The sequence below is a fragment of the Anabrus simplex genome, chromosome 3 (genome assembly GCF_040414725.1).
Source record: "Anabrus simplex isolate iqAnaSimp1 chromosome 3, ASM4041472v1, whole genome shotgun sequence".
NCBI lineage: Eukaryota > Metazoa > Arthropoda > Insecta > Orthoptera > Tettigoniidae > Anabrus > Anabrus simplex.
Window position 1 is genome coordinate 307,400,317 of NC_090267.1, and position 23,334 is coordinate 307,423,650.

Here is a 23,334-nt window from a genome sequence, read left to right on the forward strand (position 1 = left end):
GGTACTGCCTAATATTCCTACTTTTAAAACCTTTCTTTTTATCACTTCTATTTTTAACTATGACAAAAACAGCTTCCTGAGCACTAATACCATCTATTACTTCGGTTTCTCTATAGAGCTCATCTGGTTTTATCAGCGCCATGTCCAGGATATTTTCTCCTCTAGTTGGTTCCGAATCAACTGTCCTTCCCATATTAGCTTATTTGCCATTTGTTGGTCATGCTTCCTGTCGTTCGCATTTCCTTCCCAATTGACATTTGGTAAATTCAGATCTCCCGCTACAATCACATTCCTTTCCATGTCATTTCCCACATAGCTGATTATCTTATCAAATAATTCTGAATCCGTGTCAGTGCTACCCTTTCCTGGTCTGTACACTCCAGAGACATCAAGTTGCCTGTTATCTTTAGAAATGAGCCTTACACCTAGAATTTCATGTTTCTCATGTTTAACTTTTTCATAGCTTACAAATTCTTCTTTCACCAGAATGAACACTCGCCCTCCTACCATTCCTATCCTATCTTTACGATACACACTCCAGTTCCGTGAGAAAATTTCTGCATCCATTATATCATTTCTTAGCCATGATTCAAGCCCTGTTACAATATCTGGTAAATATATATCTATTAAATTACTTAATTCTATTCCTTTTTTTTTTTTTTACAATACTTCTACAGTTCAACATGAACATTTTTATGTCATCCCTACTTGATTTCCAGTTCACCGTTCCCTTATCACCGCTCCCTAGGCTACCCCGTTTCCCTGAATGTACCTCCCTATTACCTTTCCAAACAAATTTCCTAACTTATACGTACCACTGCGGTTTAAGTGAAGGCAATCTGAGCGCAGATCCCTATCACCTACCCACCCATTAGGATCTAGAAATCTAGAAATAGTAGAATAGTAGAAATAGTATGTTCTGGACGAGAATCAAACTTGTGATGTTAGGATCTGTGCCTCGCCTATCTATGCCACCTGACACACGTACTAAGTAGGGACGTTCCAATATACTGAAGTATTAATATTGAATTAAATTATTGATGCACTGATTTTATCAAAATAAAATATCTCTCAATATCAAATGGTATTTTTCCAGGAATACAAGGATTTGAAATGATAAAGTACGTCAAGTTTGGGATAACGAGAGTTCCAAGACATACCAAATACAAAGATAATCTAATATAGCTATCAAAATTTAGTATGGAAAGATTTTTTTTTAAATTTACTCTTATTTTTAAATAGATCAGGGAGTAAAGATCCACCAGCCTATAGAAATTTTTGCACTTATTTCACATATCTTTCAACAGCATTTACCTAAGTTAACTAATCAGAATGTATGTGCAATTGGACAGGAAGAAGCATTATGAAATCAGGCAGTGGCATTATCTAAGCTTCTGAGTGTCTCATTATCTGATTGGTATTTCCCAGGAAGTTGGTTTTTCTAATCATTATAAACTCTGTGAAATTGTGTCTCCTTCAGCCCCAAGCATGTTGCCCTCTCTTCAACATCATAGGGGTGCTAGAGGGGTGGTTTACCTTAATTGCGGTCAGTTTGGACATTTTCCTACCCCTTCTCAACTTCCATTCTTCTGGGGCTGAACTAAGACTTAAACGGTATCCAGTGTCACAGTTCTTCTCAGCAACCCCGAAAACTATGGGTTCGACACTAGTATCAGTTGTTTTAGAAATGTTTAAATTTCAACCCCTCCCCCCATGGGTGGAAGTGTAGAGCCCCAACAGTAATTTTTCCAGACAGCAAGTCAAATGTGTACCATGTTTAGTTGAGAGCTATACTGGAACATTTAAATTTAAGAATTTCATCTCATAAGACTTGTCAGTCTCGATTATCTGCATGCAAGTGACTGTTCACAAGTTTTCAAGATTGATTTTCATCCTTTACAGAGGAATTTCTTACATAATTCAACCACCGCATACTTGTCAAAAATGGCAGAATTTTTCATCTAATGAAAAAATGTGTTGGACACTCAGGGTCGAACCCAGGACTCTCAAGGTTTTAACTTGAACGCAAAAGCATAACATGACCTTTTTAAAGTGTTCAGAGTGTTGCTTGAATAGTGACTATTAGGATTTTAACTCATGATTACAAAAAAGTTTTACGTTTCATTTTAGCCGTAACTTGTTCTATTTTTGCTGTGTCTTCAAGTGTAATGTTATAATGAGTTGTGTATTTTAAATGTATATACATATGTATAAATGTCTTTTTCCCAAGATTGGTTGAAGATGACTCATATCAGCATCGAAACTAGTACCAAGAAAAATGTTGTAATCAGGATAACATATTTTGTATGGGAAATGTGGACCTTTTAAGTTTACTTCTGTTATACTGGAACATACACACATACATCTGTAATCTGTCATTTTGGACATTTTATTATTCACCCCTTCTCACCTCCATGGTGATGGGGTCTGAACTTGTGACATTCCGAATGTCTTTTAAGTCCTATTCATCTCAGCAACCCCATAAACTATGAATTCTTCATTAACATTGGTCTTTTTCTATTATTTTTTATAATGCCGGGGCTGAACCTTAATTAAGGCCACATCCCTTCCTTCCACTTCCTAGACCTTTCCTATACCATCGTCGCCATAAGACCTATCTGTGTCGGTGCGACGTAAAACAAATAGCAAAAAATATTTTTTATCTCATCCTCTTTCCACCCCTGTTGCTATGATTGCTAGGGGTGTCTTACCCCCACAGTAATTTTTCCAAACAGTAAGTCATACATCTACTAAGTTTGGTTGAAATTGCTCCTGTAGTTAGGAGATGTGGGACATACACATCCATTTTTATATATCTTTTGTGCCAGAGAATAAGCGTATGTCATGTCGTATTGGGTCGTCAAAGTGTGCACAAGTCACCGATTTAATTTTCAACAGTTATCAAAAGAAATAAATTATTAAAATATGAAAATACAATTTTCTGAAATGTTGTAGGCCTTTTCATTTCAAACCCTGTACAATTATTACTGTCCCTGTTAAAACCTTAGCCCTGGCACAATTAGACAGTGTGATAGTACATATATCACACCCCCGAATTATATGTAGAAGTTAGAGATATTATTGTCAGTATTCGATTTATTATTATTATTATTATTATTATTATTATCATCATTATTTCATTTGTATATTTTGTCATTTATATTGGTAAGCTGGAAGATATCCACATATGTAGGTATGAGTAATTTGTTTTTGCACAAGTGGGAAAATATTGCTTTAATAACTCTGGTAATTTGGTTGAGTCATGTGGATACCCCAGTGTTTGTTGTGATGTACTTGTGTCGGGATATTCAATGAGTCATGTATATATCCCAGCCTGATGAGATGAGCTTGTTGTTGTATTAGGGAAGTTCGTTGACTTATCTGAGGCAAACCCCAGAGTTTGTTTATCTCTTGGGAGCAAGGTCTTGACAAGAGGTTCACTCATGATTGGCTGGCAAGCACCAATCCAGACGTATCATCTGAGAGGAGGGGGATGTTGATGTCTATAAAGGTTGATCATACGGCGGCAACCAGGTTGATGGTAAAGGAACGAGAAGGAAGATAACTACAACCAGTGACACTGTATAAGAGAACTACAACTGACGCACTGTACGGGAAGGAAATGGTGCTGATACACGGTACTGGAGTGACACGGCTGCAATGGACTGGACTTCAAACGTTCGTGGAGCGTAGTCTTGTTATGTTCGTGGAAAGTGACTGTGGAGAGTGCTTGCGCATTAAATATTGTAGGACTTGTGGCGGCCTAGCATTATATGTTGGTGAAAGCTATCTCAGACTTTCCATAATATATGTTGAGGATCGACAGACGTGTGTATATATCTTTACAACAAGTGTTAAAATATGTGAACACAGTAGTACAAGGTACAGTATCTGTGTGATGTGATAACTGCCGATTAGGAGAATCGATAAGTCGAATTGATATAGAGACAATGAAGGGTATTTATCTTCATACATGTACATTGTTCATCGGACTGTCTACAAATGGTAGCTTAGTTCTCACTTTCGTTTTCCCACGATCTTCATTATTGTTGTTGTTGTAAATATGGAGTCTTCCAGCAATATTTTATGTGTGTATTATATGTATAATGTTGTATGTTGATGAGGTGCTCATGCATGGAATTTGTTAAGAATATAGTTAGCTATTTTAAAATCAGTGTTATTGATGAACGTAGGTGCAGTTCCTACCTAATTAGTCGTTTTCAGGAGGTTAGGTAAGGCCTGCAGCAGATGTACCAGTATGCAGCATTATGTACGCGCCCTGGGATATGCAGTTTATCATGCTCTTATCTAAATTCGAGGGATCCATTCTGGTGAACTCTGGCGCCCATACTACGGACATTTCGGTTAATTATGCTTATTAATTTTATTAAGTTTTTGAGTAATTTTATTTATATATTTTTATTCATGATTTTAATTATTAGTAATCATCAAAATAGTTACAACAGATACGAGATAGATTACTGCTATATGAAAGGCATATTAGTTGTTGTGCACATTCTGAGATTGTGTTATTGCTTCTGGAATGTTGATGGTAATCAGAAGTAACTTGTATCTTTTAATGTTATGTGCATGTTCATTGTGCTATTATGCAAGTTGACTACCGGCATGTTGTATATTTGACTTTGAACTCTTTTTAAAATTGAAAATAAACATTAATCCATTTTGACTGCTTATGGCAGGAGTAGAACAGGAATTTTCACTCTGTTTTATGCAATTAATTATTGACTTATGAAAAGTATTTTTGAGATGCATTGTATATTTTCTTTATTTCAGGCATCTCTGGTTCTTTATCAGCGATTGCAGTTGAGGATGGCAGGAGAAAGTTGATGGAGTATTAAAAGGAATCGCCAGAATGGGTCGCTTGGTCAAAGTTCTGCAAGCCGGTCGACTTAATTATGGACCAGCATTGCGACTGCAGCAAGCCCTAGCAAACAAGCATCTAGTTCATTGTGAAGCAGATAAAAATATTGCCAAGGATACTCTGATCATGGTTGAGCATGAGCCTGTTTACACTGTTGGCATTAGAGATAAGAGCTATTCATGTGAGGATGAAGCTAAACTAAGAGGACTTGGAGCAGAGTTTTACAGAACAAATCGTGGGGGGCTCATCACTTACCATGGACCTGGTCAGTTAGTAGTTTATCCTATTTTAGACTTGAAGCATTTTAAACCCAGTATACGTTGGTATGTCAGTCAGATAGAACAGACTGTCATTGCTGTGTGCAAGGAATACAATCTCAGGGCAGAAACCTCTCCATACACTGGTGTCTGGGTAGGAGATAAGAAAATATGTGCTATTGGTATACATGGCAGTAGATTTATTACAACACATGGCTTAGCTTTAAATTGTGAAACTGACTTGAACTGGTTTTCACACATAGTGCCCTGTGGAATTGAAGGTAAAGGTGTTACATCTCTATCAGAACAGCTCCAAAGAACAGTTACAATTGAAGAAGTTGTACCTGTATTCTTATTTTGTTTCAGTAAAATATTTAACTGTAGTGTGTGCAATTTTCCAAAGCATGAGAGGGATGATCTTTTAAGACAAGTAGTAATGAATTAAGCTAGTTTGAAATAAGTTTTGTAGAAATATTATTTATTTAATACTGTATGTTTTTGGATCCGCAGCTGCTTTTCTGGTGTCTGTGTGCTGTTTTTCTCTTAGTCGTATGTACGTAGTACCAGCGAGTTATTGATTTGTTGTTGATTTTGTTTTGAATGTTTTATCGAAAATTAAATGAGCTTGATTTGTAAAAAAAGTTTCCTTTCTATTCTTTAATCTGCTGTAATTTTTTTCTTTTTGCTGAAAGTTTTTTCATACAATGGCATTTTTTACGAAACAGTGTTGATTGGATTTTAGGACAGATTTAGGTGTGACAGAGGAAGCAGTTTTCTTTCAACAAAACATGAAACAGGTATTAAGTAATGTGTTTCGTACCTTTCTGAAGGGATTAAATTTACTCAATTCATTTCAGCATATGAATTTGATTCTGAATTATGATGTAAATATAAATTTTTCGTATATTAAATCCAATGAAGGAAAGTTCCTCTCAAGATTCTATCACAATTTTGACTTAGCCATGAATTGTGGTAGATTCATTTTCATATCTTATACCCAGTGAAATTGGAGGAGTGAGGGAAATGATTTTCTCATGCATTTTCTCAAGTCTTATTGTAAGTATTTTCTTCCTGTAAAATAGTGAAAATACAGTAAATAACTGACTGATTTCAGAGTGTTTTACCAACACTGTACCATTCCTGGACAGTTTTGTCAATTTTTTTTTTTTTCCCTTCCAAAATTATTATTTTCCAGTGTATGTTTGTCTCAAGGACAAATTTACCTACAGTGACTTTTTCCCAGCAATTTTTCTCAACTCATTTTCCTAATCTATATATATAAAATTTGAACGTGTAACACAATATTGTGAGTAAACCGCAATACTAAACCCTATGTATCTCTATCTAAAGTTCTCGATCTCAGGATTACTAGAAAAATATTATTTATATCGTTAAGTCCTTTATTTGCGCACGGTAGGCATTTATTAGGATAATACGATGCTTAGGTCGTTGCAGTTAACTTTATTCGCCAGTAGATGACTCATTGTCCTTGCAGATCTTTCTATGTTAGTCCAATAGATGGCTCTGTGGAATCAAGTTATCACTAGAATGTTATTTATTGCTCCATGTTGGTTCTAATATGCAAGAAGAAAAAAGAAATCCATCGTTGAAAAGTCCTTTATTATGACACTTACATTGAATTATTCAGTGTAAGGTTATTAAATGAAAACTGCTTAGGTCATTGCACTTGACTTTATTCGCTGGTAGATGACTATGAAAATTGTCCATGCAGATCTTTCTATGTTAGTCCGATAGAGGGCTCTTTGAAATAAAGTTATCACCAGAATGTTGTTTGTTGCTCTATGTTGGTTTTAATAAGAAAGAAGTAGAAGAAAATCCACCCTTTACAAGACCTTTATTATGAAACTTTCATTGAATTTTCAGTATAGTGTTATTAAACGAAATCTGTATGTAGGCATACTGCTAAGCAAGACATTTCGCTGTGGAAATGGTAAATGGACATTTTAATTCTTATTGCCATAATGGTTTGGTTTATTTTTCCACATCCTCAAGTAAACGATGTGCTTAAAAGTATGATGGCCGGGCTGAGTGGCTCAGACGGTTAAGGCGCTGGCCTTCTGACCCCAACTTGGCAGGTTCGATCCTGGCTCAGTCCGGTGGTATTTGAAGGTGCTCAAATACGTCAGCCTCGTGTCGGTAGATTTACTGGCACATAAAAGAACTCCTGCGGGACTAAATTCCGGCACCTTGGTGTCTCCGAAAACCTTAAAAGAGTAGTTAGTGGGATGTAAAACAAATAACATTGTTATTAAAATTATGATGCTACATGATAATGATTTCATGAACCATATAAGGCATTATAATAGAGCTCCTTTGCATCCTTTTCTGCTAACCATACCTACATTCCAGGATTAGATCCTTACTGTTCAATGATTCAGGGGATAATTCATAGGCACATTTCAGATTTACTGCCTACTGAAAATTGGCAAACATTATACGGCCAGCTTTATGCGACAGATTCAAGTCTTGTGAACAGAATTCATTGTGAAAATTCTATAAATTCCTAAGGCTCAAAAATTCCATAGGTAAAGTCACAATGGAAGTATAAGTTTAAAAGCAAATAAATGGTCTTCTGGAGTTCAGTATATTTTCATCTACTTTTCTCATGCTTCCTTTATCAGTTTCATTTTTAGCCTTTGTTCATAGCTATTGCTGTGACAGGCCACTGGTACCAATTAAATCCCCAGCATTTCTATTCCATATTTTACCTCTTTCACAACAAATGGACGACTCTGAAATCATTACCATAGAAATGTTGAGGTTCAATTCAAATAAACATACATACATACATAATCATTATAGACTGTCATGCCTTTCAGCGTTCAGTCTGCAAGCCTCTGTGAATTTACTAAACGTCACCACAATCCTCGATTTGCAACTAGTGTTGTGACCTCATTTAGTTCTATACCTCTTACTTTAAATCATTAGCAACCGAGTCTAACCATCGTCGTCTTGGTCTCCCTCTACTTCTCTTAACCTCCATAGCAGAGTCCTTTATTCTCCTAGGTAACCTATCCTCCTCCATTCGCCTCACATGACCCCACCACCGAAGCCGGTTTATGCGTACAGCTTCAACCATCGAGTTCATTCCTAAATTAGCCTTTATCTCCTCATTCTGAGTACCCTCCTGCCATTGTTCCCACCTGTTTGTACCAGCAATCATTCTTGCTACATTCATGTCTGTTACTTCTAACTTATGAATAAGATATCCTGAGTCCACCCAGCTTTCGCTCCCGTGAAGCAAAGTTGGTCTGAAAACAGACCCATGTAAAGATAGTTTCGTCTGGGAGCTGACTTCCTTCTTACAGAATACTGCTGATTGCAACTGCGAGCTCACTGCATTAGCTTTACTACACCTTGATTCAATCTCACTTACTATATTACCATCCTGGGAGAACACACAACCTAAATACTTGAAATTATCGACCTGTTCTAGCCTTGTATCACCAACCTGACATTCAGTTCTGTTGAATTTCTTATCTACTGACATCAATTTGGTCTTTGAGAAGCTTTTTCATACCATACTCATTGCACCTATTTTCAAGTTCCAAGATATTAGACTGCAGGCTTTCGGCACAGTCTGCCATTAAGACCAAGTTGTCAGCATAGGCCAAATTGCTTACTTCATTTCCACCTAACTGAATCCCTCCCTGCCATTTTATACCTTTCAGCATCTGCTGAACAACAAAGGTGAAAGATTACAGCCTTGTCTAACCCCTATAAGTACCCTGAACCAAGAACTCATTCTAGCATCAATTCTCACTGAAGCCCAATTGTCAACATAAATGCCTTTGATTGATTTTAATAAGCTACCTTTAATTCCATAATCCCCCAGTATAGTGAACATCTTTTCCCTCGGTACCCTGCCATATGCTTTCTCTAGATCTACGAAATATAAACACAACTGCCTATTCCTCTCATAGCATTTTTCAATTACCTGGCGCATATTGAAAATCTGATCCTGACAGCCTCTGTGTGGTCTGAAACCACACTGGTTTTCATCCAACTTTCTCTCAACGACTGATCGCACCCTCCCTTCCAAGATGTCAGTGAATACTTTGCCTGGTATACTAATCAATGAGATATCTCGATAGTTGTTGCTCTCCTTCCTGTTCCCTTGCTTATAGATAGGTGCAATTACTGCTTTTGTCCAATCTGAAGGTACCTTACCAACACTCCACGCTAATTTTACTACTCTATGAAGCCATTTCATCCCTGCCTTCCCACTATACTTCACCATTTCAGGTCTAATTTCATCTATTCCTGCTGCTTTATGACAATGGAGTTTATTTACCATCCTTTCCACTTCCTCAAGCATAATTTCACCATCATCATTTTTCTCCTCCCCATGAGCTTGGCTGTTTGCAACACCACCAGAATGATTTCCTTTTACATTGAGAAGATGTTCAAAATATTCCCTCCATCTCTCCAGTGATTCCCTGGGATCTATTATGAGTTCACCTGAATTACTCAAAACACTGTTCATTTCCTTTTTCCCTCCCTTTCTAAGATTCTTTATTACTGTCCAGAAAGGTTTCCCTGCTGCTTGGCCTAGCCTTTCCAGGTTATTACCAAAATCTTCCCATGACTTCTTTTTGGATTCAACAACTATTTGTTTTGCTCTGTTTCTTTCATCTACGTACACATCCCTGTCTGCCTCGGCCCTCATTTTGAAGCCATTTCTGATAAGCCTTCTTTTTATGTTTACAGGCTGCTCTCACTTCAACATTCTACCAAGATGTTCACCTTTTCCCATCTTTACACACAGTTGTTCCTAGGCATTCCCTTGCTGTTTCTACTACAGCATTCCTGTATGCCACCCATTCACTTTCTATATCCTGAACCTGCTTACTGTCTACTGTTCGAAACTTCTCGCTAATCATATCCATGTACTTCTGCCTAATTTCCTCATCCTGGAGATTTTCTACCCTTATTCATTTGCAGACAGATTTCACTTTCTCTACCTTAGGGCTAGAGATACTTAGTTAACTACAGATCAGATAGTGGTCTGTATCATCGAAAAATCCGCGAAAAATGCATACATTCCTAACGGATTTCCTGAATTCAAAGTCTGTTAAGATAGTCTAGTATGGATCTGGTACCCCTAGCCTCCCATGTGTAGCGGTGAATAGTTTTATGCTTGAAGAATGTATTCGTAACAGCTAAACCCATACTAGCACAGAAGTCCAGCAAACGCCTACCATTCCCATTAGCTTCCATATCTTCCCCACATTCACCAATCACCCTTTCGTATCCTTCAGTTCTATTCCCAACTCTCGCATTGAAATCGCCCATTAGCACTATTCTATCCTTGCTGTTGACTCTGACCACGATGTCACTCAATGCTTCATAAAACTTGTCAACTTCATCCTCATCTCCACTCTCACATGGTGAATACATGGACACAATTCTTGTCCTAATTCCTCCAACTGACTAATCTACCCACATTCGCTCATTTACGTGCCTAACAGAAACTATGTTGCGTGCAATGGTATTCCTGATAAAGAGCCCTACCGCAGACTCTGTCCTTACCTTTCTAACACCCATCAAGTACACTTTATAATCTCCTATCTCTTCCTCGTTATCTCCCCTTACCCGAATATCACTTACTCCTAGCACATCCAGATACATCCTCTTTGCTGACTCAGCCTGTTCTACCTTCTTTCTTCCATAAGCCCCATTAATATTGACAGCTCCCCATCAAATTCCATTTCGTTCGCCAAGTTGTTTCCAAGGAGTCCCTCGCCTGTCAAATGGGAATGGGACTCCATTACTCCCATAGGTCTGAGGCTTGCTTAAAACATGGAAACATTATTTCTAAATTTGTGTTTAAATTTAAAAGTTACAGTAGTCCAATTTGTGGTTAAATATTGCATGTTTTATCTTGCAAAGAGTCAAACAAAACGTAGCTTATTACATCAGAAATAGGTGGAAATTACTTCTCGGAGAGTAAGTGCACTTCTGAAAGGATTCAAAGGGATGTAAGGATGATTGGTTCTCTTTAAAGAAAACTGAATGCTGAACTAAGGCACAGGTAGAGTTGTATTACAATATTGAAAGGAGAAAGCTCCATATATATTGCAAGGAAATAATCTTAGAAAACAAAACAGAATTTGGGGAAAAAGGTAATACCAGTATAGTAGTTAGGTAAAAAGTGTTGCTGGGAAAAATTCATTTTTGGAGAAAAAGGAATAGGGAAATGTGTTTGTGAATCACTGGGTACACGTCCTGAATCTATAAGCTTGCATTTGGAAGATTGTGTCATAGAACCCAGATTTACTGCGCAACCCTGAAGATGATGGTTCTCTGTGGTTTCATATTTTCACAGTGGATGAATGCAAGGGCTGTGCCTTACTGAAGGCCACAGTTGTTACCCTTCTAATTTTAGCCTAAAATCTGTATATGTTAGTGTGATATTAAGGCACTAGCAAGGAAAATAATTTCCTCATGTGGTACCGGTACTCAATTTTTTAAAATATCAGGGTACACGGATTTGAACTTAGTGGATTTTTTTATTTCCTTTGTATATCTTCCATTGAAACTGTCTCTCTTATTTTTTTCAGATCAAAATATTATTAATGAGTGATAATCATGTAAAATGTTCTGTTGTGCTAAAATAACACATACCATGCTTCCTATGCTGATCAATGGTAGAGTGTTGACCTCTGAATCACAGTTTCAAACCTGGTGTACTGTAGTTGGATTTTTGAAGGGATAAAAGTGTTCATTTTTGGTAGCGGTTTAACGTCACACTAACACATTGAAGGTTTTCGGCGACACAAGGATGAGAAAGGTTTAGGATTGAAAATGAAGCGACTGTGGGCTTACTTAAGGTAGTCCCAACATTTGCCTGGTGTGAAAATGGGCAACAGTGGAAAACCATCTTCAGGGCTACTGGCAGTGGGATTCGAATCCACCATCTACTGAATTCAAGAACACAGCTATGCAACCCTAACCACACAGCCAACTTGCTCAGTGGCAAAAAAGGAAAAAGTCAGTTAGACACTATGTACCATGATATCAGCACATGAAAGTAGTTTGTCACATTCTGTGTTTAGCTGACAAAATTAAAACTCGGTCTTGATGACTTCAACAAAGTTGGGTTCATTAAATAGCCTCTCAAACTCAAAGTTGTTTCATCTCCAGACTCCATTTTATTCTGCTGGCCCAAAAATACAACTCATAATTATTCACTTGAAGATACCAAGCTGTTTTGCATCAGATTTTTATAGAGGCATATTTCAAAAAGAAATGTTAGTGCAGAGTTCACTAACACCTTGTAGATGATTTTGTTTTAGTCTTCAGTAATTGAGACTTAAAATGTTTTCTAAGGTCACAAAAGCCCCTAGAGAATCCATTCGTGTATGTAATCATTAACATTGTTTCCACAATTGACCTCTAATCCCAAATAAGTTAAATTACTACAGCTTGATATTTGTTTAAGCCAATTTCATTGTATGGATAACCTTTCTGCATAATTTTTCTTAGTCACAGGCAAATACTTAGTCTGCCTTGTGTCGGTACATTTACTGGCACATAAAAACTCCTGAGGAGCCAAATTCCGGCACCTCGGCGTCTCAGAAAACCGTGAAATTAGTTAGTGGGGCATAAAGCAAATAACATTAAATGTACCGTGTCTTACCTGCATTCATATGCAGCTTCATCATCTTTCTTTCTGCCTTTTCCAAGTTAGTAAAGGCTGCTCTAGGTGAGATTGTTCATTCACTTATTTATTAGTTTTTTATACGATGGCTGCAAGAGCTAATGGATCACTCTCCTCTGACAGTAGCAGAAATTCTTCTCCTATCACAGACCCCTTCAAGGCATCCCTCACCCTCTTCACAAACCAAACAGGACCTTGGGACAGTTGTCCTCTAAACCCTCCTGGAATTATGCCCTTCCTTCTTACTCGAGTAGAAACCTGCTGCAAGCTAAAGTTTCCTCTTTCCCATGTCTGTTAGGTCATCAGCCCAGAGGCTGGTTGGATCCTCAAATAGCACCACCAAAGGTTATGCGGTTATGTTATAACACATCTGAATTTTCACTCATTGTCCATTTCTACGAACTTAAATGACTCGTCCTAGATATACAGCATTACCCCCATTTTACATTCCTGCATTTTACATTTTCTCATCGTTTACACCAATTTTTGTTGGTCCCCTATGATTCCCTATGCTTGCAATGTATTAAAATCCTCAAATTTATGTTTGCGACATTTTTTGCTTCCCGACAGAAAAATTTGAAGTAAAATGGCATCGCAACTTACCGATAAACCTTTGGGTAACCACAGCAAGGTGACGAACTAGACAGCATACACTTTACAACACATGAACAAAATTAGCCGATTACGAATATCAGAGGAAGCTACGCAAAGCACATGATGCATGACAATTCTGACAAATGGGTTGTCTGCCCAATAAATTTATTTTTATATATATTTATTATTAACAGAGAAAGAAAATTTATTGTGTGTTAGATAATTTTATAGCCATTCTAAGAAAACCAGATTAAAATAATATACTGTATTACACAATATTTTAACTACCTACTGGTACCCTTCTTGTGGTCAGTGGATGGGCAGAATTACAAAGGCAGTGTTGTTTCAACTGTTAATTTACACTGGACCTTTATTTGAGGTAAGTACTGTAATAGGATTAAGATTAAAATACTCTATAAAATAATAGTCAGACTCGTTGGCTGAATATTCAGCATACTGGCATTCGGTTCAGAGGGTGCCGGGTTCGATTCCCGGCCGGGTCGGGGATTTTAATCGCCTCTGATTAATTCTTCTGGCCCGGGGACTGGGCGTTTGTGTTTGTCCCAACACTTCCCTCTTCATATTCAGAAAACACACTACACTACCAACCACAACAGAAACACTCAATAGTGATTATATCTGTTACAGAGTTATCCGTGGTAGTTAGAGGTGAAAGAAGGTGCGGGCGGAAATAGGTCTCAACTTACGAAATTAAAGTTAATTTAAAACTTTAACAAAGGTTATATTTTCTTTTCAAAATCAACAAATGACAACAAATAACAAAGATGTAACAGGTACCAAGTAGCAGGTTAACAATTTAAAAATTTACAGAGCCCGAAGATTAATTTCTGAGCTCTCAGCTCACCACCACAATAGCTAAAGGGCAGAATAACCCCTAAGTACGAGGAGCATTTGCTCCTAATTACCAAGTTAAGAGGAAAAGAGCAGACCCGCTCTCAATTTTACAAGCCTATCAAAGGCTACAACAACCTTCTTTCCTAACTGCCCTTACGGCACACATACAGTGAAACGGGGGTATCTTGTACCCAACCTACAGGGCCTTCACATGAAGAAAACAAACACTGGGTTAATTAAATGGCCCAACAAACCAACTTGACTGGAGGTGTAGCTTGCACTCCTACATGAAACTTCTTAAAACCTAGGTGGCACTCGGCCAGTTATACAGGGGCTAATCCCATACTATGGAGGCGACACGATAAGGAAACTTTATTACACTACGAAGAGAAGAAAAACGGTTATGAAAACATAGTCACCTCAAAACAATATGAGTGGGAGCTCGAGAGGGTTAGGCACTCTCTATCCCAATTTGTAGTTAAAGAGACGAAATTTCACCAAATGTCTATTACATTTTAAAGATAGGTTACATGAGAAAAGTTTCGAAGCTGCCCCGAGGGTTAAACTGCTGAGCTAGCAAGAAATAAAGTTATTAAACGGCCATTACCTTGTGGATGAACTGCTGCCCGAAGAAAGAGGCGCTTCCCGCCCCCTGCTATATATGTTCACACACTGCGAAAGATGTTACTGAAGTGGCTCCGAGACAAGAAAATCAGCAGTTTATATAGCCTCGTGGAACATTCGAGACCTTTCATGAATGATAACAACCCGCCCATAAACTTTTATTGGTCGGCTAAAGATTACAAGTCAAAACTGAAGAAGACATCTAGGATTGGTGGAAAATTAATTACAGAAATTACTGATTGGTCAAATTCAAAACTGGCGGAAAGAGAAGGGTTATACTGCCAACCCAAAAAATGAATGAAATAAATTTAATAAAGAACAAACTTATGAATACCTAATTTCTTCAAAAAAACAGTTCCTTCACTTCGCACTAGGGTGCACAATTATAGTTCTTAAGTAGTGCCATCTAGAAGAGAATGTCCACACTTCTTGCTACAGAGCAAACAAATACAAATCGAAATAGACATAGTTCAAAACACTTCAAAATTTACAGTAGAGACATCTTCCGAGAAACCTTTGATTTAATACAGATTTTAAAGTTCAGATTTTCTCCTGTAGAGAGGTTTCAACTGGCGCAATATTTGAATTAGCGGCGTGGAGGTGTACCGCCCGGTACAATATCGTTGGTGTCGAGAAGGGCATCCGTCCATAAAACAGGACCAAATCCACATATGTGTGACACAGTTCGCACCAGTGACCCCACAATATGTGATAAAAGTGGTGAAAAAGGAAGAAGAGTAAGACTCTATAAATTAATAATACACATTTGTGTAACATTTACATCCTTTACCAGAGTGGTTTTACATATATGTTGTTTCCCACGATTTACACTTACCCCCCCCCCCCTCCACGTTTGCACCGGTATTCCTTGGATCCCTTGATGTGTAAAAGAGGGGTAATACGAGCTCAATTGTTGTTAATGTTATCACTTTCAAAGTTGTAAAAGATTATTGAGCACCTTTGCTCTTCTCGTTATTGTTGACTTGTGGTTAAATTAAACCTTTTGGCTAATGAGAGAGGAAAGAATTAAAATTTCTTGAATTTTGTTAGAGTAACTTGTGCTCTGTTTCATGAACTGTTCAGCCATTCAACCCTCGCGCTTCCTTCCCTATACTGACCACAATAATCCCCGGAACCAAAATAAACATAAAAATTAAGTTCAAAAGGCTGGATTAAAAATGCAGAATAAAAAATTTTCACAGTAGTAGCTTGCGGTTAACAATAATTGAATATAAATTCATTACAGTCTGGCTAACAATTGTTGAATATAAAATCATACAGATGAGAGATTACATCAGAATAGTATGACGTGGTGTTTAGCCAGTTGGGTGTGCATGACTGAAGTATAAATAAAACGGTTGTCTGAAATGGGAATATCTGAAATGCTGGATCACTAGATCATACCAGTACAAAAAACAGGCTGGTGTTGTTTCCAATACTGATCAAATTAGACAATGTAGTATATGAAAGAGAAGGGAAGAAAGGAGGGTTAGCTGTGTGTCAAAGAAAGTGAGAGTTGAAAAAGTTAAATGTTACATGTGAGTGCAGAGTCCAATATATGTTGGCAATCCTGTGACAAAAACCACAATAACATGAATAGGAACGGATGTGAGGTAGGGGTGGGAAGGGTAAGGCGTGGTTATAGCTAAGGCAGAGGTGACGGGTGTGGAAAGATGGGAGTTTGTTGGAGGGGTAATGCAAAAGTATTTATATATATATACATGAAACATTACACTCGTCACAAAATCTCCAGAACCACAATGCTTACAAAACTTCACATTTGGTATGTGTGTCCCCCTTTCATGTTAGGGGCTCAGTAATGAAGGAATTTTGACAATTCAATGTCTAACTGCAAAAATGGTGAAAACCCCATGAAAAGTAAAAATACATTATTTCTCCCAAACCAAAACACCTACATCTGCAAAATTTGTGTGGGGCTCATGGGTGTAAGGTTCTTGGGTGGGTATAGCTTTTAAAATTTCAGTGTCTAACTGCAAAAATCTTAAAAAGTGCAAATCCATACCAATCACAGTTAAAAACTTTCATTTCCTACCTAATAAATACTTGATTTATTTCTGATGTAGGAATTTAGAAGTACCTACATTTAGCAGTACTGGTTTCGGTCTCTATTAGAGGCCATCTTCATCTGCTGAAGAGCCCTATTTGATAAAATATATACAGTGTCCGGCAGAAACAATCTACCATTTTAGTATAGATCTTATAGTAACACTACATAGGGAATGTAAACGACTAGAGTGGCAATTGATTAGGTAACTTAATGCCCTTTTATGACACCCTAACACAAGTCATATGTGATTTTCAAAAAAATGAAAATAAAATCTTTTAGATAACCACTGTCTCTTGTGATGCATGCATGGAGTCAACGAACAAAGCTGCCCGTTACTTTCACCAGCATTTCAGGTGGGATTGCCTGGACCTCTTCATGAATGTGTTGCCCCATCTTGCTGGTAATGTCAGTAGGCCTCTGTAACGTTCCGAATTCACTGTGACTGCGTTTCGGTATTGATCCTCAATACAGTAGGGTCCAATAATCCTGGAAGCCGAAACACCGCACCAAAGGTGACCTTTGCACTATGGGGTAGTTTTTCATGGAGTTCGTGTGGATTCACTTTACTCCAGTATCGCATGTTTTGCTTGTTGACATAGCCTGTCAGTTCAGAGTGTGGAACGAATGTCCCTATTCTCGTCCAATAAGTCGATGAAGTATGTACTGAATTGTTTCCGGGAGACATAGTCACTCTACGATAACTTATGAGCCACCTGCATTTTGTGGAGAATGCGGCGCAAACTTCTATCTGGCATGTGTAAAAGTTAGTGATGAGCAGTCTGAGACTAGGTCTCGGGATTTCTCGAGACTAGCGCAGACACTATTTCTCGCGAGAAATTTCGAGAGATCTCGAAAGCGTTGTCCCCGCATTGTGCGGCGAGCATCGTGTCGTAGATCTACAGGTACTCGGAGCTCGGAGCTGAATGTTGGGTGTGCCGAGTATGCGAATAGCCAACCTCGGGCCTTCTCCCGTAAATACGTGTCAACAAGCGACTAGGGTGTTCATTTCTACCGAGGTCTATTTTGACGCAGTATAACAGTTATAAAGGATACGCATTCTGGCATTGTGTGCACTGGTAGGTACACGAATGAGTGGTTTAAGTACAGAACCTGACGGCTTCTGTAGGTACACGTACCTGGATACCAGAGGCGTGCATTATTCGAACTCGAGACGAGGTAAGATGCGCCTTGCTGCATATGCAATCACCATTACGCGGGAGTGGAATGTGTAATCTAAAATGCTTCAGTTTGCTCCAATTCTTTCGACAGATAGGTGTATATCGTTATCAGACTCCACATTCAATATCACATTATGACCACTGCTTGTGTTTACCGATATTTTGGTGACGGCCGCTTCCTTCCAACTCCCAGCCATTTCCTACCCTATCTGACCTGTGTCGGTGCGACGTAAAGCCACTAGCAAAAAAGAAAAGAAAGGTGCCGTTCTGGTGCTCTTTCATGTCACCCATATTCAATTGTCGAAAATTCCGCTGCGTAGCTACCAAACTGTCACCATTTTTGAAATACACTCCAATCACAAAAGCCCGATGCCTCCCGGTCTAACGCTCCATGGTAACTAAAATGGCATCCTTCCTGCTACACGCTACCTACCCGGTTTTATCCCCGCTGCAGAGCCGTACATGCTATCAACCGTTGAAAGTGGTAGATTCAGTGGCATATGCTGGGATCAAGACGTGGGTTACCACTAGACTTAGGTCACCCCTTTCGGATGGTTGGTTTAGTGAACCTCAAGCCTTCAGCGTTTTGAGCTGCAGCCAATAACCAACGGAGAAGCCTGCTGTGTTGTCAAGGCTGCTTCACAAGCTACTGACTTGGCCTCTGCTAGTGCCAATGCTCAACCCCGGATCAGTGGAGATGGTAGCCTAAGATTTAGCCAATTAAAGCCCGGCTTTGTGGTTAAATGGATGGTCCGATGGCCCCTGTTCAATTCTCAGAATTAAACCCTAGTGCTCTTAATTCCCCTGGCTTGTGGACTGGGTATTTATGATGTCTTCGCCATTCATTTTATCCTCATTAGGGCAACACTAATCCCATACAGATGTCATGCACCATTATTATTATTATTATTATTATTATTATTAAATAAACATGTCTAAAATTATTGAATTTTACAGCGGTCGTACCCATCGTTCACTGGTGGTGTCCGATCCATGATAACGGGTTCGATTCCAAACAACAAAAGAGAATTCTAAACCCGAAAGGTTGCATTTCATTTTGGCAGGTCTATGTATAAACAGAAAATTATAATACCCTTATAACAGCATACATTGCAGTGTTTTCCTACAAGGATGAAGAAGTAGATGGGAGTGAAATACCACCACTCTGTTATCTATATAATTAAGTCAGAAGTATGAGGTATCACATTGTGATAACGTGATATAAGGAACGCATGGTTGCTCTCTGTCCCTGATTAGCAGTGGCGAAATGACGGAGCGAAGCCTTGCACACCTGTCCCCTGGGTCCCTTCACCTACCGCAGATCCAGCAGCAAGCCGCTGGAGGTGAGTCGAGGGGAGTGGGACGTACCGCCTGGACTGCAATGTCGGTCTCCGATGCCTTGCACTCAGTGATATGAGCGACGTTTTATCTCATTGCTTTCAAGTTTTGTAAAAAGGAACAATGTGACAGTTGCGTACATTATAATGTGCTTTAAGATATCCATCGTTCTCATTTGAGGTTTGGGCTTCACCGATAGCCTTGGTAGCCCTTTGTATACGCCACTGGGTAGATTGTTTCTGCCGGACCCTTTACAACAATATTAAAAACACTACTTATTTCTATTTTTTTTCATTTTTAAAATCCTTCTCCACTTGGAGGCTGCCAAAGACAAAGAATGCACAAACAATTTCATTCAGAAATAACATTAAGTAAATTATGTCTCAGTCTGGCGAGTATGTGGTGTCTGAGTATCAAAAGAGAACCTCTGAGCGCTTTCAGCCCCCAGTCGATGAACTCCTTGGTATTGATGTTAAAGGTCTTCATCAGTTCTATCGTCTTCGTAGGGATTGTCCCTCTACGGCACTGTAGGCAGGTAGATAGATTTATTTTCTTGGTCCACTTCGTCTGGTTGGTCAGAGTGTGTTTCGAATCTTACTGTGGGGTCTAAGATATATCCTTTCTTTCCTTTAATTGCGATCATATCAATACTTCTCATGCTGCCATTTACTCCAATGCCATGGACTTCCTCGTGCACTTGAAATCCTTTCTCACGGAGCGTCTGTGCTATGGATGACCTGATGTTGTGATGTCTTGTGTTTCGAAGAGCTTCACCGAAGGCACAGGAACCCAAGACGTGAGGTAATACCCTGACTGACAGTGACAATGCAACACCAAGGAGGAGTGGTTCGAAAGGGATGAAAGTTGGGGAAAAAACAGAGACGGCACGGATGAATAATTGATGTTTATTTCAAACTGATATGCAGGTTACACAATGCGCACGGCATCGACTCAGTAGGATGTAGGACCACCGCGAGCGGCGATGCACGCAGAAACACGTCGAGGTACAGAGTCAATAAGAGTGCGGATGGTGTCCTGAGGGATGGTTCTCCATTCTCTGTCAACCATTTGCCACAGTTGGTCGTCCGTACGAGGCTGGGGCAGAGTTTGCAAACGGCGTCCAATGAGATCCCACACGTGTTCGATTGGTGAGAGATCCGGAGAGTACGCTAGCCACGGAAGCATCTGTACACCTCGTAGAGCCTGTTGGGAGATGCGAGCAGTGTGTGGGCGGGCATTATCCTGCTGAAACAGAGCATTGGGCAGCCCCTGAAGGTACGGGAGTGCCACCGGCCGCAGCACATGCTGCACGTAGCGGTGGGCGTGCTGACGTCACTCGGGCTGCGCCTGGACCCCTCGCACGTGCCACATGTCCCTGCGCCAACCATCTTCGCCACAGGCGCTGCACCGTGGACACATCCCTATGGGTATCGGCTGCGATTTGACGAAGCGACCAACCTGCCCTTCTCAGCCCGATCATACTCACCGTGCCTGTTCTTCATATCCTCAGTTTTACCATTTACGTTTACGTTTCTTCATCTAGGTTTCTAGTGGCTTCGATATATTGGTTTTCCTCCCGTTTCAGAATGTTGCAGCTGTTTATGTTCTGAATCAAGGCTTCCCAGCTTGCTCTAAAAACACCTAACCCTCTGTACCGTTTATCTGAGTAAATCATAGAATCCGGAGTATCAGTAGGAAGGGATAAGATCTCCTTTAGTGCACTCTTAACAAGTTTATCAGCATCTTCCAAAAATCGCTGTGGTATTTTGCCTGCAGGAATGCAGAGGAACTGGTAAGTCAACGTAGGACAGACTGAAGAATTTAGAAATGAAAATTTCTGATCCCGATGAAGCCAGGGACAGGATGATAACGAGGTGAGTTTCTGCTGAAGGAGTGTCATTGATTTCTTGGAATCAAGTAACATAGTATCTGCATAATTTACCACTAAGTATTTGACACATTCGTTCCTCGAAATACATTTAATCTCCATACCTTCTTCGACTGTAATGAGCCCTTCGTTTATTTCTCCTCTACTGATATTGATAACTTTAGATTTTTCAGGGTTTATTGTTAGACCAAGTTCACGAAACCATTTTAAAGCTAGTTTCGTCAGTTCTATTGCAGAGTCTCGGTTTTTTCCTTTAATAACCGTATCATAAGCGAAGCCTAGTATTGTTAAAGGTTGCAGTCCGTTGGCAAGAGAATAACCATGCGTGTCACATAGTTCTTTTTCACCAATTTCTCGAAAAATGTGATCTGTTGCGAGATTGTATAAAACTGGCGACAATGGGGATCCTTGCATTACGCCAAGGCGTAAATTAATTGGATTCGTTTTCTTGAAGTTGGCCTGGATTTGAATTGTGTTATTCTCCTGAAGCTTGCAAATTATATTGCTCAGCTTGCTTGGCGCAGTTCACGTAGCTAACGTTTTCCTTAAGTGTAAATGGTCCACATTGTTGAAAGCTTTGCTTATGTCTAGGAAGACCAGAGTAACATCTTGTTTGTTGTCTTTTGCTGAGTTTAACACAAATCTGAGTAAAGCGTTGTTTATGATGGTGCTAAGTGATTTGATGAATCCTCTTTGATGTTCGCTAAACTTGATGTAACTTCTTAATCTTGCGTCAAAGACCTTCTCGATGACACGACGAAGGACTGAACATATAGTGATTGGCCTCCAGTCTGACAGTTCTGTTGGATCTCCATTTAATACAGTGTATTATTATTATTATTATTATTATTATTATTATTATTATTATTATTATTATTATTATTATATTGTTTTATGAAATAAGGTTCTTTAGTGGCTGAAGATGGCCTCTGATAGAGATCGAAACCGGTACTGCTAAATGTATTTGTAATGTGAATACATCAGAAATAAATCGAGTATTGATTGGGTGAGAAATCCAATTTCATAATTGTAGATGTTGGAACTATCAGTACAGGCTAATGAAGCCAATAAATGATGAAAACTGTACCATACAAAAACAAAATGTGGTGTGTATGTGCCTCTCGGGTCTTAAATTCTCTGGTAGGTGAGGATCCTTGACAATTCAATGTCTGAAAAAAAATGCCAAAAATAAAGAGAAAAGAAAAAGAAGCCACTCATCACAAAATCTCCAGATTATACAAACTTTAAATTTGGTGTACAGATCTCCCTTGGGTGCTACAGGTACTTTGTAGGAAAGGATTTCAGATTATTCAGTGTTTAAATGCAAAAATGTAGCTTAGATAATTAATACTACGTAGTACCATCCTGCAATTCTGTACGTGTAGATGTAATTAGTATTGTCAAGCTGAGCAACACAGACAGTAGAGTGCTGGCATTCTAAGTTGGCAGGTTCGAACCGGGCTCAGGCTGGTGGTATTTGAAGTTAGCAAATGAGTACAATTTTACTCAGACATACCAGCCTCATTGTGAATGTTTCTTCTTCTTAATAATCTTGAAAAAAGCCGAAAAGTTGTAATGTTTTTAATGTCCTGCTGTTCATTCAGAAATATCCATCAAGCTGATGGAATATCAACTCGTACGACATTCTGACACTTGTAAAACTGCACAGTCATTGTCATTTTAATTATTTACCAGAATAATGAATTAATTAATTGGTAACTCTGCTTATGAAGTATTGTATAACCAACTAAATAAATGTACTGTAGAGTACCCCACATTATTTTTTCCTACTTTAGAACTGGGCTCTATAAATTGATAAAACTCCACACCGCATGACAATGGAGAACCGTATCCATGTTATTGGTCCAGTGTACGTATGAAATATGAAATCAAGCTTAATTTCCTGCTTTAATCAGTCTGTATGGTATTCAGTTTTATCCTGACAAAAAATCCTAAGAAAACTGTT

General features: G+C 38.9%; 1 protein-coding gene across 2 annotated transcripts in view; it reads left to right on the forward strand.

The window, feature by feature from the left end:
- The window catches only part of LOC136866289 (octanoyl-[acyl-carrier-protein]:protein N-octanoyltransferase LIPT2, mitochondrial), a 38,599-nt gene extending 32,819 nt beyond the window's left edge, over nt 1-5,780 (forward strand). Inside the window, exon 7 of one of the 2 annotated variants that reach the window (XM_067143118.2) lies at nt 4,795-4,982. In XM_067143118.2, the coding sequence (XP_066999219.2) occupies nt 4,795-4,848 (54 nt within the window). In that variant the 3' untranslated portion in view covers nt 4,849-4,982. Of the gene's footprint in view, nt 1-4,794 lie in introns of both variants that reach the window. The other variant, XM_067143117.2, reaches the window with a different exon arrangement.
- The last annotated feature ends 17,554 nt before the right edge of the window (nt 5,781-23,334 follow it).